At 40.1% G+C, this 13,850-nt stretch overlaps 1 protein-coding gene across 4 annotated transcripts in view; it reads right to left on the reverse strand.

The window, feature by feature from the left end:
- MORC2 (MORC family CW-type zinc finger 2) overlaps nt 1-13,850 on the reverse strand; it is a 40,099-nt gene that overhangs the window by 19,299 nt on the left and 6,950 nt on the right. For 3 of the 4 annotated variants that reach the window (XM_037166844.2, XM_037166846.2, XM_037166845.2), the window contains exons 2-6: nt 12,373-12,426; nt 10,408-10,442; nt 4,532-4,600; nt 3,909-3,999; nt 383-491 (exon numbers count right to left, since the gene is read on the reverse strand). In XM_037166844.2, coding sequence (XP_037022739.2) covers nt 383-491; nt 3,909-3,999; nt 4,532-4,600; nt 10,408-10,442; nt 12,373-12,426 — 358 coding nt within the window. Of the gene's footprint in view, nt 1-382; nt 492-3,908; nt 4,000-4,531; nt 4,601-7,523; nt 7,679-10,407; nt 10,443-12,372; nt 12,427-13,850 lie in introns of those variants that run through there. The other variant, XM_037166847.2, reaches the window with a different exon arrangement.

Below are 13,850 nucleotides of genomic sequence, written 5' to 3' on the forward strand. Positions count from 1 at the left end.
GGGAAAGACAGTGCTATTCTTGTTATTATTGCCAGCTGTGGTTTCCACCCATAGTCGCAGAAGCCCCAAATATCCCCCTTGAAAAAAACAATTCTCCAATAGTGACACTGAAGAGATTGAATGAAGCTATAGATCTAGGGGAGTTATAAATTCAAATCTTGGTTCCTGCCACTTGACTGCCTGAAGCTTTGAGATTTTACTTCACATTAAGATATCTGCTTTAACCCCTCAACCGATTCATCCAACCAGCTACCCCACTTAACAGGGGCATGGCTGCAATCTTGTAACCCCAATGAGCCCAGAATTGCAAATGACCTATGAAAAACAGCCTGGGCAGACCCAGGAAACATGGAATGGCAACTCGGACAAGGATGAGACCTACTTCATCAATGCCTTCCTCCTCATGAAAGGTACGAGACAGGAAGAGGCAGGTCATGGTGTCTTCCTTTTTGGTGAAAAGGATAAAATCCTTCCCAATTCGCATTGAACCTCTGAAAAAAAGAAGAAATGGGTTATTCTCCAAGAGATTCAGAAGCTCATCTGAAAAAGGAGCAAATCTACCTTTTTCAAGCCCTTTGGAGGGCTTCCGAAAGGCCTCCCTAAGAAGGTCCCAGGATCCTGAGCTAAGCTCCACAGCCCTCATCCCCTTTCCTCCCATCTGACACTCCTTCTCTGCCCTTCCCCTGGCCTCAGTCCTTCGTTCAAACCTTCTCAACCACACTTACCACGCAGGGATAGCTCAACACCCTTCTAAGGCACATTCATTAGTCAATCATTAGTCTCTCCCTCCGGCTGCTGCCACAATGATAACAAGTAACCCTGCTGCCCATGTTCTAGGTTTATTCCAGTCACACAAGGCCTGCTATATATACCCTCTGACTGTGCCCCCATCAGATTTCACTCCAGAAACTGATACCTTTAATACGTCATCTTCCATGCTAACCACAACCAGCTCCCATCCTGTCCTTCCTTTATTGACATAAACTCCCTCCCATCCATTCATCAAATGGCAGCACTGTCAAGGAAACAACCTACTTACTATCTATGCTCACAAGTCCTAAAAAAAAAAAAAAAAGTACAATCTCAGGCCTCAGCCAAAATGGAGGCTAACTGTATAAAATATAATTCTTGATCAGTTTTCAAAGAGGTGTATAATTGGCTCAGGTCCTATAACTACAGCCATACTCAGTCTCAAAATTGTTTCACCATCTCAAGCTCATTATGACACAGGCGGGTCCCTGCTTTTGGATGCAACTGTTTCCGGGAAATGTGCCTAGAGACTCACTTCCACAAGGCAAAAGTCTGAACAGAATCAACTGCTTCCTTCCTCTATCTGGTTCATCCGAGGAACAGGCCAGGACAGGCCCTTCCAGACAACATGGAACAGTTGCCCGGAAGATGCGTGAGCACCACTGGCAGGACTACCCACTGAACAATGGAGCGATTTAGTTCCTTTCTTCTGAGCAGCATGTAAGCTTTATGGCTATTATCTCATTAGTCCTCATAATACCCCTAGGGAGGTGATGGCAATAAAGTCTTATTACTCTCATCTATGTACAAATATAAACCAGACTGGTATGCCAAATACACAAATGAATGCCCTGTCCCATTTTCCCAAATGCTCAGGAAAACTCCCAGGACACTATCCAGAGACACTCTGGGGGCTGCCAAGTTCTTTTTCTCCTCTTCTAGTTCCCAAGTTCTGGCAATGCTCCTTCCCCTGACAATTTCATAGTCCTCCTTCCCTAAAGCTTTTGGGTGGCAATATAAGGCAGATTATCTTGTCTTTTGCAAAGCTTATTCTTGCCTAATTTTGGCAAAAACTCTCAATTTGTGCCTCTTTCTTCTTACTGTCTTTGAACATGACCGTGGAGGCTGAATAGCAACATCCCTGAAATGCCATCTTTCTGCTGGCTTCCCTGCTTCTCAGCCCTATTCTCACCACAAATCACTTTTTCCTAAAACTCTTTTTGAACTTCTGAATTGGTTTCAAAATAAATTCACTCTGAACACCAGATGGCTCCATCTCAATGGGTCCTTTATAAAAGTTGTCCTACTACAAATATAGTAATGACAACACCTTCAACTTCTGTATGCTTTCCTTCCCAGTTTTCTAAGCTTTCAGTCACATTTTATTTGCTGATGAAACTTACTCTGTAAGAAGGACTACCAGAGATGAGAATCCTGTTTTCTTGATTAGAAAATAGATATTTGGAGAGATCAAATGGCTTACCTGAGGCCAGAGAACTGAAAAGACAGACAGGACAAAGGTGGCCTACAATCAAGGCAGTGCTCCTTACACCACAATGACTCTGGAGGACCTTAGTCGTTGAGGACTTACCTGGCCCACACCAGAATCCCCTATGGAACCTATGAAAAACAGAGATTCCTAGGCCCTGCCCGAGACCCAGTGATTTAGGTCAGGAATCTGACATGGAAAGATCAAAAAAAAGAAATTAAAAAAGAGACTAGCCCTGGCTGGTATGGCTCAGTGGACTGAACGCCAGCCTGTGAATTGAATTGAATGGTTACTGGTTTGACTCCCAGTCAGGGCACATGCCTGGGTTAATGTATCTCTTGCATGTTTCTCTCCCTCTCTCACTCCCTTCCCCCTCTCTAAAAGTAAATAAATAAAATCTTAAAAAAGAAAAAAAAGAGGCTAGAACCTGGCTAGGGCTCTCACAGCAATGATAGCATTTAATCCTTAACCGACTCGGTATGAAATCATAATTTCAATTTATAGAAGAGGAAGCTGAGGCTCAAAGAAGTAATTAAGGGGCTGAGGTGAGATTTGAACTTTAGTTTCTGACTTAAATGAGACGAACAGCTCTGACTTTGCCTTCAGAAATCCCTGGTTCATATCTCTACACTTGGACATTTTTATATTTTTAGGCAGATCACTTCACCCCTATAAACCTCAATTTCCTCATCTGAAAATGAGAATAAAAGTACTTACAACTCATAGGACCACAGTGAAGATTAAACAAAATCATTCAAGTAAAGTTTTTAGCATAGTGCCTGGCACGTGGTAAGTGCCTATTATCACCATTTGGTTCCTGCCCTGAGAGACAAACTGAAAAGCCCAGGAACCAGGTCCCCAAAGTCACTTTCCTTCAAAGCAGGCTCCATGTGAGGGACAACTAATGCTGTTGACCACCACATTCTAACAAACAAAATAACACGTTTCCACAGCAAGATTGGAAATGTGACCTAGAATTCCATTTGTGCAAACTCCAATTCCACTAAAACTTATTCCATTCAAAGGTATGTACAGCTGGAAGTGAGCATTTCAGAAATAGAAACCTTTCTCTTGGGGTTTCAGTCAAAACCAGAACAACACATTCCAAACACAAAACAAGTGGGAACCAAGGGCTGGGAACCAAGAAAGAAGTCCCAAGGATTTAAAGACATTAGGTAGGTTCCTGCTACAGGACCTAGCAGGGTATGAGAGTGGAGACCATGTCCTCCAAGAGGGGAGGGTTTGGATCTCTCCAACTCACCTAGATCTCAGTGCCTAGCACAGAATGTGATATGTGGCAGATGCTCAGGGTACACTGCTACGCCATGAAGCAACCTCCTCACTATCAGATATATACCAACCCCACAAAACCTCAATACCTCAACCCTGGGGTAAAATAACAATTTTCAACAGGACGGGAGGTGCTGTACCAGAACGCAGTGCCAAAAGAAAAGCTTCTCCCACCCCAACTAGTTCTGGACATTCATACTTCTCAATCTGTGAAGTACACTAGGCTGAACAACAGTAAGTCCCCAACTACTCCTTTTTAACTTGTCTTCTGCTCCAGAGTTACAGGGATAGAGACAAGCAAGAGGAAAGTTTTCATGGGACAGAAACAGGACAGTGTCACTTGATTTTAAGTCCTGTGACAGGCTTCTAGTGTACTTACGATTTTAACCCATTCCCATACTGCCCAATCTGCGTGGACTCAGGCGTTCGTTTGGCTGACTTCCCAAACTGGATCACACTGGCAGCATCACCTGAAGTGACAGGCATAGGAGAGTAAAAAGTTTGCATTTCTTTCTCGGGCTCCTCAAAAATGAAGGTCTGAGCCTTGCTAACCAAAGCAGGGCTGTGTGTTTAATGAAAACCTTTGTCCAAGGAAATTTACAACCATGAGGCAACTGGACAGAACCCCTGACTAGCCTGTCAGTTTAAGTTTAGCCATGACTATGGCCATGTTCTGTTACCCAAACACAGTAATAAGGCTTGAGGCTAGGAGAGGGGGTCCTATAGTTTTGGCTCAAGGATGTTGTGCAAGCTGGCACATATAATGTCAAAAGACAGGCAATCTGACTGATTCAGGCTACCATTCAGATGCTAGCTCCCACGCTAAGACAAGACCCCGCAAATCCATTAGTGGAATTAAGCCTGAGATGTTGCAACAGACTCTTCTCTCTATGGATAGATCTTCAAGTCACAAAAGCGAAGCAACAAAAACAGAAGTTAATACAGTAAGTAGCTTATAAAAATGTTTACGGTATATCCTCCCCCAAATAAGCAATCACTTACTTGAATCCATTCCTGCTCCATCATCCAAAAAACAAAGCATAAATCCTCCTCGAAGATCCTCTCGTCTTTCTGTAAAAGCAAAGGCTGCCATTACTAGGCGGTTACCCTCCAGAGAGCAGCAACATGGGTATGATCAAAAGGTGGATCAATGTGAAGGTTAGTTCACAAAGGTGAGGTAAACCTAGCTTCTTGTAACAGACCTAACTAGTGTGAGTTAAATCAGGGCCCTTAGAGATGGAAATTCCCAAAGCTTCTCCAATAATTTCCAGTTCATGACAAAGCTTGAGAGACTGCATATGGAGGATAAGGAATACCTGGCCCAGCACGTAGGACCACTGAATAGATATGTATTTCACACATACCTCAACCACCCCTCTGCCTGTCTCCACCTTGATTATGTCCACTTCTACTTTCTATTGTGAACCCCAAGCCACTGAAGTACTCCCACTACTGCCTGCTATACCTGCTCAAATCCAACAAGGAATCTCCTTTCTGGGTTAGGTTCACACAAAGTGATCAAGCCAGACATACTATGTGCATAGTGGTGGGTGGCAGCTGCCATCTATAATACAAATTATTAAGTCTCTATGGGACTATTCCCCGCAGACTGCAGTTTCTGGGCTATCTGTATTCACCAACTGAACCTCCACATGGCTATGGGTCCTTCAAATGGCTCCTCTACCAAGAATTAAGATGGCACAGGCAGCATAGTGAAAGCTGCCTGGTTCCCAGCTGGGTAAGCTTGACTGCAAGAAGGAATAATCCTTTGAGGGTAAGTTACAGAGCAGCCATGGCAGAGCTTCTCTGACAACAGGAAGCAGTGCAACAGACTGTGACTGCCATTCCAGTGAGTAGAAGACACTCTTCTTTTAGCAGCTGTCTTCTGCAGTGGCAAGTGGTTACTCAAAGTAGTCTGGGTCATATCATGAACACTGGAGAAGATTCCCAGATAGGGCAAGGCCCATACTAGAGTTTCCAAGGTACCTTTTGACCCAGTGATGAGGACTAGGTAGGCAAAGGAGGGACAGCAGAGGCCTTGGAATCAGAAGAGCACTTCTATTAAAAGGGAGGTCTATGTAAGGTACTACAGGAACACATCCAGGGCTGCTTTGAAGCCTAGTTCCTAACTAAAGAATTTTTGTCTCCCCTAAGCTGCAGTTCACCAACTTATACTACTATTTAAGCTGAGGAATCTGTTTAAAATGCTCTGTGTCCTCCCCTCATGCTAAAGATTCAAGTGAGTCATGACCCCCTTCTGTTAAATAGACTAGTTAATGTAATTTAAAATAGTATTTCAGAAGTATATATACCACAGATTTTCAAGTATCATTCAGTGTTCAGGAAGCTAAACATTTTTAGCTTTGCTGAAACATTAGTAAGTGCTTCTTGAAAGTTAAAGAACAAGAACATTCCTGGGAGTATTACTGGTAGATAAGAAAAATTATTCTTATGGCAGTGCCTCTTATCAGTCTAGAGAATCCAAATGAGATCTAGCAAGCAGGACCAAGTACAAGAAAAAAGTGCATAAAGGTCCCAAAGTTCATTCTAGAGGGAGTAAGTAGAGTGTCATATGGAGACCCAAACTAATTCAGGTAGAGATTATGGTAAAAATGTTCTAAATCTAGCCAAGAGTCATTATGCTGTACACTTCAGCCATAAAACTGTACATGAAGACGCTGCTTTGGGACCTGGAAATTGGTTCAAACCAAGTGCATTAGAAAAGTCCCCAAGGTGGCTGTTCCTTTCCCCCTCTGGTACCCCTATAATTCGGATGTTGGAGCGTTTAAAGATGTCCTGGAAGGAGGGTTAGCAACAGGGGAGTGGGAGGAGGAGAAGGGGGGAGAAGGTACAGAAAATAAGTAGCATAGACAGTAGATAGAAAATAGATGGGGGGGGCAAGAATAGTATGGGAAATATAGAATCTAAAGAACTTGAGACACATGATCATAAACAAAGGGGGGGTAATGGTGGGGACGGGGGGGTAGGGTGGAGGGGAATGAAGGGAGGGGAATAGAACAACTGTAATAGCATAATGAATACAAAAAAAATCACCAAAAAAAAGTCCCCAAGGATCACTGGTGGCATTTCTTGAATGCTATGTAGGAAGTTACTTTTGGGCCCTTTTGTTTCTTTAACAGGACTTGCAGACATTACTAAACAATGGATCTGAGATTCCTTTCTTGTTCAAGGACTTCATTTCAAGAGTTTCCATTTGGTTTATGAAGTTAAGAAACCCATCTGTGGAGGATCCTCCTAGCCACATGGTGACCTAGAGCCTGTAAGCTGCTGTAGTGTCCAGATGCATGGTCATGTGCAACCCTTCAGGGCCAACAGAAACTAGCCAACACAGCAATGACTTCCTCAAACTTTGCAAACAGGCAGTGTGGCATCTTTACCTAACTACAATGTTTATCCACATCACTTGTTTATTTGATGAATATTTACTGAGTACTCCCTTTGCGCCTGACTCTGTGGTGAAGATAACAGCAGTGAACAATGCAGATGTGAGTACTGCCTTCATGGAGCTTACAGTCTAACTGATGCTACACTGTAGCAAATCCGGTAAATAGGAGGATTTACGCAGGAGACTAAGAGGAATATCAGCTACAGCAAAATGTAGTTTGCTCTAGCTGAAAGCTTATTAAAGATTCTGGGGTCCACCCTAGACAGCCTGATTGTGTGGGTCTGAGGTGGTACCTAAGTGTTTGCCTTTCTAACATGCTCCCACATGATCCCAATACTGTCCATCAGTGGACCACTCTAAGAATAACTGAGCTAGAGCAAGAACTACAAGGTTTCCTGCTCAAAATTATCTCCCCAGACACTCCACAAGTTAGAGATACATTCCTAACATCTGGTATTTACTTTAATCAGTCAATCGAGTGATATCGGAAGCCTCTAAGGAAAAGATTTTGATGAAAGGGGGAAGAGGGGTTCTAGACAGAGGAGAGTCTAAGTAGCTGGGGGTTGTATTATCCCCCTCTCGTCATACAAAGCCAAACTGTCTTCTTTGAGTTGTGCTTCAGATCCTGGCAGCAGCTATGTAAGATTATCAGAGCCAGTTTGGAAGGCTATACATCTAAGATTCCCCCAACATGGCCAAGTCTGGCTTCTCCAAATTAGCCTCACATCTCTCCACCAACTCCACTGAAAAGACAGCAAAAAGAAAGAAATGAAAGGATGTAAGATGCAACTATAAGCCAAAAGTCAGAAAAGATAAAATACTGTTTTCCTTAGCAGAGGTTGTAATAAAATGACTCCCAAGTTCTTCACTGTACTTTTCAATCTATTTGAACAGTATTCATTTCAGTTCCATTTGCTCCCACTAATTTTCCATTTACGAACCACTGACCTGACCTCACAGAAGAGATCTTTGAGGGGTGGAACTCCCTACCTAACCAACAAAGTTAAGAAGTAAAAACACAGTCTACTTCTACAGGCACCTTATTGTCTGGCCCCATCTAATAGGAATGCTTTGGGTAAGTGGACACCTCTACATTTTGACAGTCTGGTTCCTTTCTCACCCTTCTTAGCTTTATCTTCTTAATTATCATTTTTAAAAAAATCTTCAACCAAGGACATGCTTATTGATTTTATGCAGGAGAAGGGAGGGAGAGGGAGGAGAGAAATGTCATTCAGCTGTCTCTTACACTTACCCAACAAGGGGTTGGAGACTGAACCCACAACCTAGGCCTGTGCCCTGACTGGGAATTGAACCCACAAGCCTTTTTTGTTTGTGGGACAACGCTCCAACCAACTGAGCCACACCCACCAAGGCACCCTTCTTAAGTTTAAATAAATCTTCTAAAAAGTGACTTTATGGTGAATTGAAACTACATATTATATTTGAGGAAATTGCCAAGTTCAGAATCAATCTAGTTTCAAAACAGGAGATAGAATAATACTGCCCCCAAAAAACTTTATACTGTAGACACACCTTGGAGATATTGCAGGTTCAGTACCAGACCAATGCAATAAAAGCAAGTCATAATCTTCTTGCTAGTAGAGGATCTTGCCTTGAACTTGTAAAAAGTGCAACATCTATGAGTCACAATAAAGTGAGGCACAATAAAGCAAGATGCCCCTATATTAGATATTACTAATCATATAATTTTACTTGTAAAACGAGGTTGCTTTTATTCCTCCCATAGAAAAGTATAAAGGACACTTCAGCCAAGACTTCCAATCTTAAGAGTGAATCATGTCTTTTTCCAAAATGCTATAGTGTGTAGCGTTTCTATCGTACCATTTAATCCCTAACTACCTTATTGTTATCTAATTCTCCATAGAGTGCTGTCTGTCCAATCTCATTCTCTCTAGACTCCTCCTAAAGCTAAAAAGGAATAGCACTGAGCACAGAATAAATGGGCACTCAGCCTTTTATTCATTTAAATTAAAATCTAACTGTTCTGCATTCTCAGTGTCAAGGACTAAATTTCCTTGTTGAAATTCACCTACCAAAGGTGAGAGAGAAGGGAGCAGAGATTATCTTTTTTTAAAAGCACCTTCCAAATAGACTTGGTTAAGATGATTTGTCCCTTCAATGTCTCTTGGAGTATGGGCTCATTCTCTGCTCTGCTATTGTGCAATGATTAAAACAGCTACCACTTCTTTCAGAGATAGCTGTAATTACTCCTCAATAAAGTACACTAAGTTGTAAGATACACATTGGCACCTCCATGTGGCCTGAGGGTTTAGTAACCATCTTCAAATGGTCTGCCGTACCCCTTTTTCCTGTTAGCTTCTTCTAAAAATAAAGGAGTCTTATTTTCACCACTCTGGCAGAGCTTTTTAAACAAAAGGCTTTTGGAAATTAAGCAGTATAGCTGGCTTTTAGCTGTTCTGAATATTTGTTGAATATTTTCTTTACTCAAAAGTTTATCAGGCATGAGAAATTCGTATCTGGGGAGATTCTTCATATTATATTAAATTGGAGTTTCTAATAATTACTTCTTAGTTGTGTGCTTGTTATCATTTCTCAAAGGGATCTATGAAGAAAAGAAATCATCGGGTAACTGTGTATTTCCATAACATTCAAATCTTTTCAGAAGCTAGTCGATGTTATTCAAAAGATTACCTCAAACATTTCAGAGGACTTCATAAGTCCTCTGAAAAACAGATCATGCTATCCAAACTGGATTTATCTTCTTCCTCTATTTGGCTTCCAGATTTTAAGCATTCAAACAACCAAAAAGAAGTACTAGTACAAACACTGAACAATCAGAAAGCAAACTGCTAAAAAAAAAGCTACTGATAATGACTAAGAATTATCCTACCGTTGCACCCCCTCTTACTGACAAACAGAGCCAATTAAATAAGCAAATAGTACACGCTTCAATATCTTTAAATTCTAAGCACAGCAGCCCTCCTTCCTACCTGACACCTGTTTGAGAACATTTCCTTGCAAACCTTAGTGCCAACCCAGTTACTCAGCTGTTTTATGCAATGGACACCAGCAACTTTACAAGTTGGGACTGCTCTTCACCACAGCTGCAGGAGAAACTGGACTCCCAACAAGATCTCTCTTTGGCCACAGGTACCACAAACCTGTTCACCTCCTAAGTTCAACCAGTAAAATCACTGGTTATTGGTATTACACTCCCCACTACCCTACTCTACCATCCCCATAAATCTTCTGGTGGCTATTTGAATAGATCTATAGATCTGGTCACCCTGTGTTAGTTTCTTTACACCAATATTCTTGGGTTCTATTATTATCCATGCCTAACCAGGGCTACCCTGTTTCTACCTACAACCTAGAGTGACTGTGCCATATCCTTAGGCTCCAAAAACCAGTTATTTACTATTCATTTCTTCTTAGGCATAGCAATGAAAAGGAACTGGGCACTAGAAGAAAAAAGTGACATCCATCTTACCTGCATAAATATCTATTCTGGTGGCATCAGCATCTCTGCAAAATTAAAAGGGAAAAAAAAATCAAGATTTAAATTAGAATCTGAAGTATCAGCAATAAATATGCATAGTTTCTCAAGTAGGATGGATACTATTTTGAGTCTACTTTCAGAAATTCAGACAGTCATTCAACATACATTAAAGCTATACATTTTACACTTGGTAATACAATTTTCCTTGTATTATTAAAACTTCTGGAGCTCCAAATTATTTAAAATAACCACATGACACATAGAACCTAGATATGTATTAGTGAAAACATCTAGAAGTAAAAACATTCCTCTTTAGATGTTAAGAACTGACTTAAGTCTATGTTCTTCTTTGTTACAATCATAAAAAATGTTCCAATAACTTCTCCATTTTTCCTTCTCAACAAGAGATTGAGAAAAAAGGAAAACAATAACCTGCCACAAAGCTTACGAAAAATCAAGCCTCATGATATATGCACTACAGTCAGCAGACTGTAGTCAGTAGACTCACGAGCCCATAATCTTATCCTCCCTAACACTGAAAGGAAGTTGAGGTATCCCATTATAGTCTTGCCATCAACTGAAACACAAGCTCAGTTGCCAATCAGCAGTTGCCCATGGCTGTGACTTTCTAAATCATCCCAATAGATCCGGTGAAGGAATGTTCAAGCTTAATGCAAAATTTAATGTAGATTCGTTGCTCAGTCATTTTGAATGCGAATGGCCACACAGTACACATACTCACTCAAAAGGCATCTACTGCCCATACTGACTAGTACAGTGAAGTCGTCATCGTTCACACATGTACATTCCAGTCTACTCTCCTTGGCTGCCAGGCTACATCGATGTTGCGCAAACTGTTCTCATTTTGACAATGGCTGGACTTTTTTTGGACAGACCTCGTACTCCCATGAATAGTAGAGTTAAAAGTAACAATAGTATAGGTTTACAGTATAAACACAGGTAGACAGAAAATTATCAGCAAACTCAATAGCTGGCAATCTATTTAAAACTATTTCTAGCCTTGACTGGTGTGGCTCAGTGGATGGGGCATTGTCCCCTCAGACCAAATGTCTCAGGGGTTTGATTTCCCCGGTTTGATTCCCAGTCAGGACACATCTGGGTTGCGAGTCAGGTCCCCAACTGGGGCATGCGAGAGGCGAATGATGTTTCTCTTCTTCTATTTCTGTCTTCCTATCTCTCTCTTTAAAAATAAACAAAATCTTCAAAAACAAAAAAGTACTTTGTCAACTCTTTCCCTCTTCATTAGTCACCAATGCCTAGTTGATAAACAATGTCTAAATTTTATGTTTGCATTCAGAAACTAGACAAACACTTTCAATATAAACAGAATCTTGCTTAGGTTTTTGTTTGCTTATCTTTGAAGCAACTTAAACTTTTCAGTCTTACACAGTAACATTTATACACTTCCATCACCAAGAACAACTCAGTATATATAACACAGTGCTACAGAATGATTTCTTCAAGCACAGCTGCTAATAATGGAAAATGCTTTGATAAACTGCAGTCATCAGACAACAAAATATACAGTTTGGAAAGAAACAGAAATGGGATATAATTTTAGAGACATTAGATGGTATACTCTTCTCATAATTCAAATTAAACCAGAGCTTATCTATCTCATTAATTTGATTCCTCAATTTCTATCTTAATTGTTTTACAATTATCTTGCTGTAATACACAAGGGAAAGTAGCTTTGGAGGTTATAGGTTCATTATTTTTATGCTGGAACACAAAGCAATAAATAAATTAAAGTTAATCAAATAAAGTGGAAATATCAACTAACATGTTATTAAAAACAGTCTTTTGGGTAATGGGCCTCTCAGGAGTGAGTTACAGTTGTTACAGATTTGCATTCCTCCCACGTCTTCACAGCAAAAAGGTCACAACCACCCCAAAACTCTTCAAGCACAGCCTGTATGCCCCAAAACTACATACCTTGCATTATCAACCAGTTCAGCAAGAGCACCAAACAAGAATTCATGAGTGGTTCTGAAATGATAAACACTAAGAGTCAGCAAAAGAATTATGGGATTGAACTATGAATCCTAATAAAAAAGTCAAGGTTATAAAATATTGATTGTTGGAAAAAAAACTAAAATCACCATTTGTATCAGTCTACACAACTGAAACTTAAACTTCTCCACCATTAGCTCGTTAATCTCCCTTAAGTATTAATCTACCAAGTCCTGATATCTACACAGAAATGTTTACTCTTGCTATATTGAAAAACTTACTCCAAAGTGTTCAAATATTCCTACGTGTACTATCGCTAAAAAGCAGTACTTCTCATATCCTGCCTAGAAAAAATGCCTGCAATTTGTTTTTCACTGCCTTAACCAGCTGTTTCTACATATCTCAAAATACAGTCAATGAACAACTTGTTAGCAATTTGCTTTACTAATATCTATGTATGATCTACTGGTAAAAGTAGAAAATCCATTCACTATTGTGCAATTTATAAGCAAATATATTCCATTTGAAAGGGGAGAGATAGGAGAGAGAAATCCATTTCCTGACTTTCTTTTATTCTGGCTAAAAGTAGAGCTTTTTCACACCTTAAGGGAATGCAAGACCCTTTTGAACAACTCCTTCTAGGAAAACAAGAGCATGATATGATACTGGGGCTGCTGTTGAAGTTAACCACTCCTAAGAGAGAAGCTAATGGTCATCTCCTTGGAGAAAATGCTCAAAGTTTGGGTTGGGTTACCAAGATATTCAGAATTCAATAAAACTGATATTTATACATAATATTTATCCATACAATTCTCCTTGCATTTAAACTCTCTTTAATTTCTTATAGTAGTTCTCATTAGATATAAAAGTAGGATGTGTCCACCTAGAACCACCTAGAAAACAATGACTTTGGATTAGGGAAAATACAAAATCATTAACACACATAATGCATTACCATCATCAAGTTTTCGAAAATAACCAAATTATTACAGCTGATTTTGTTTTTGTATAATGTTTCACCCAATAGATAAACTGAAATTTTCTAAAATTTAAAAATATGTATACCAATACTAAATAATCAGCATGTAGGGTGTAAAATGTTTGTTTGTAAAATACTCAAAACTACACTGTCAGGAAATTTTCACAAATGCAAATTTTGAGTTAAAACTAACAGTTCTGGGAACTTTAGGAAGAACTTTTCCATGAGATCAGTGAATATGTTGCTAATCCAAAGGTGACACCAATAAGTTTTAACAAAAAGAAGAAAAATTTCTCTCCAATTCAACTAGAAAATAGAGCTCAAAATGTTCCAAAATCAAAATCTCAATTATTTTACATAAAACCCCCCACAATTTCTAAGAGAAAAAACCTGCATAAAACACCCATATCTTTCATTACTAAAAATACTTAAGTCTCTAAGGCCATGGACAGGTAGCTAAGTTGGTAAGAGCATCATCCCG

Source organism: Artibeus jamaicensis, unplaced genomic scaffold, assembly GCF_021234435.1.
Source record: "Artibeus jamaicensis isolate MK-2021 breed Jamaican fruit bat unplaced genomic scaffold, CSHL_Jam_final contig_525, whole genome shotgun sequence".
Taxonomy (NCBI): Eukaryota; Metazoa; Chordata; class Mammalia; order Chiroptera; family Phyllostomidae; genus Artibeus; species Artibeus jamaicensis.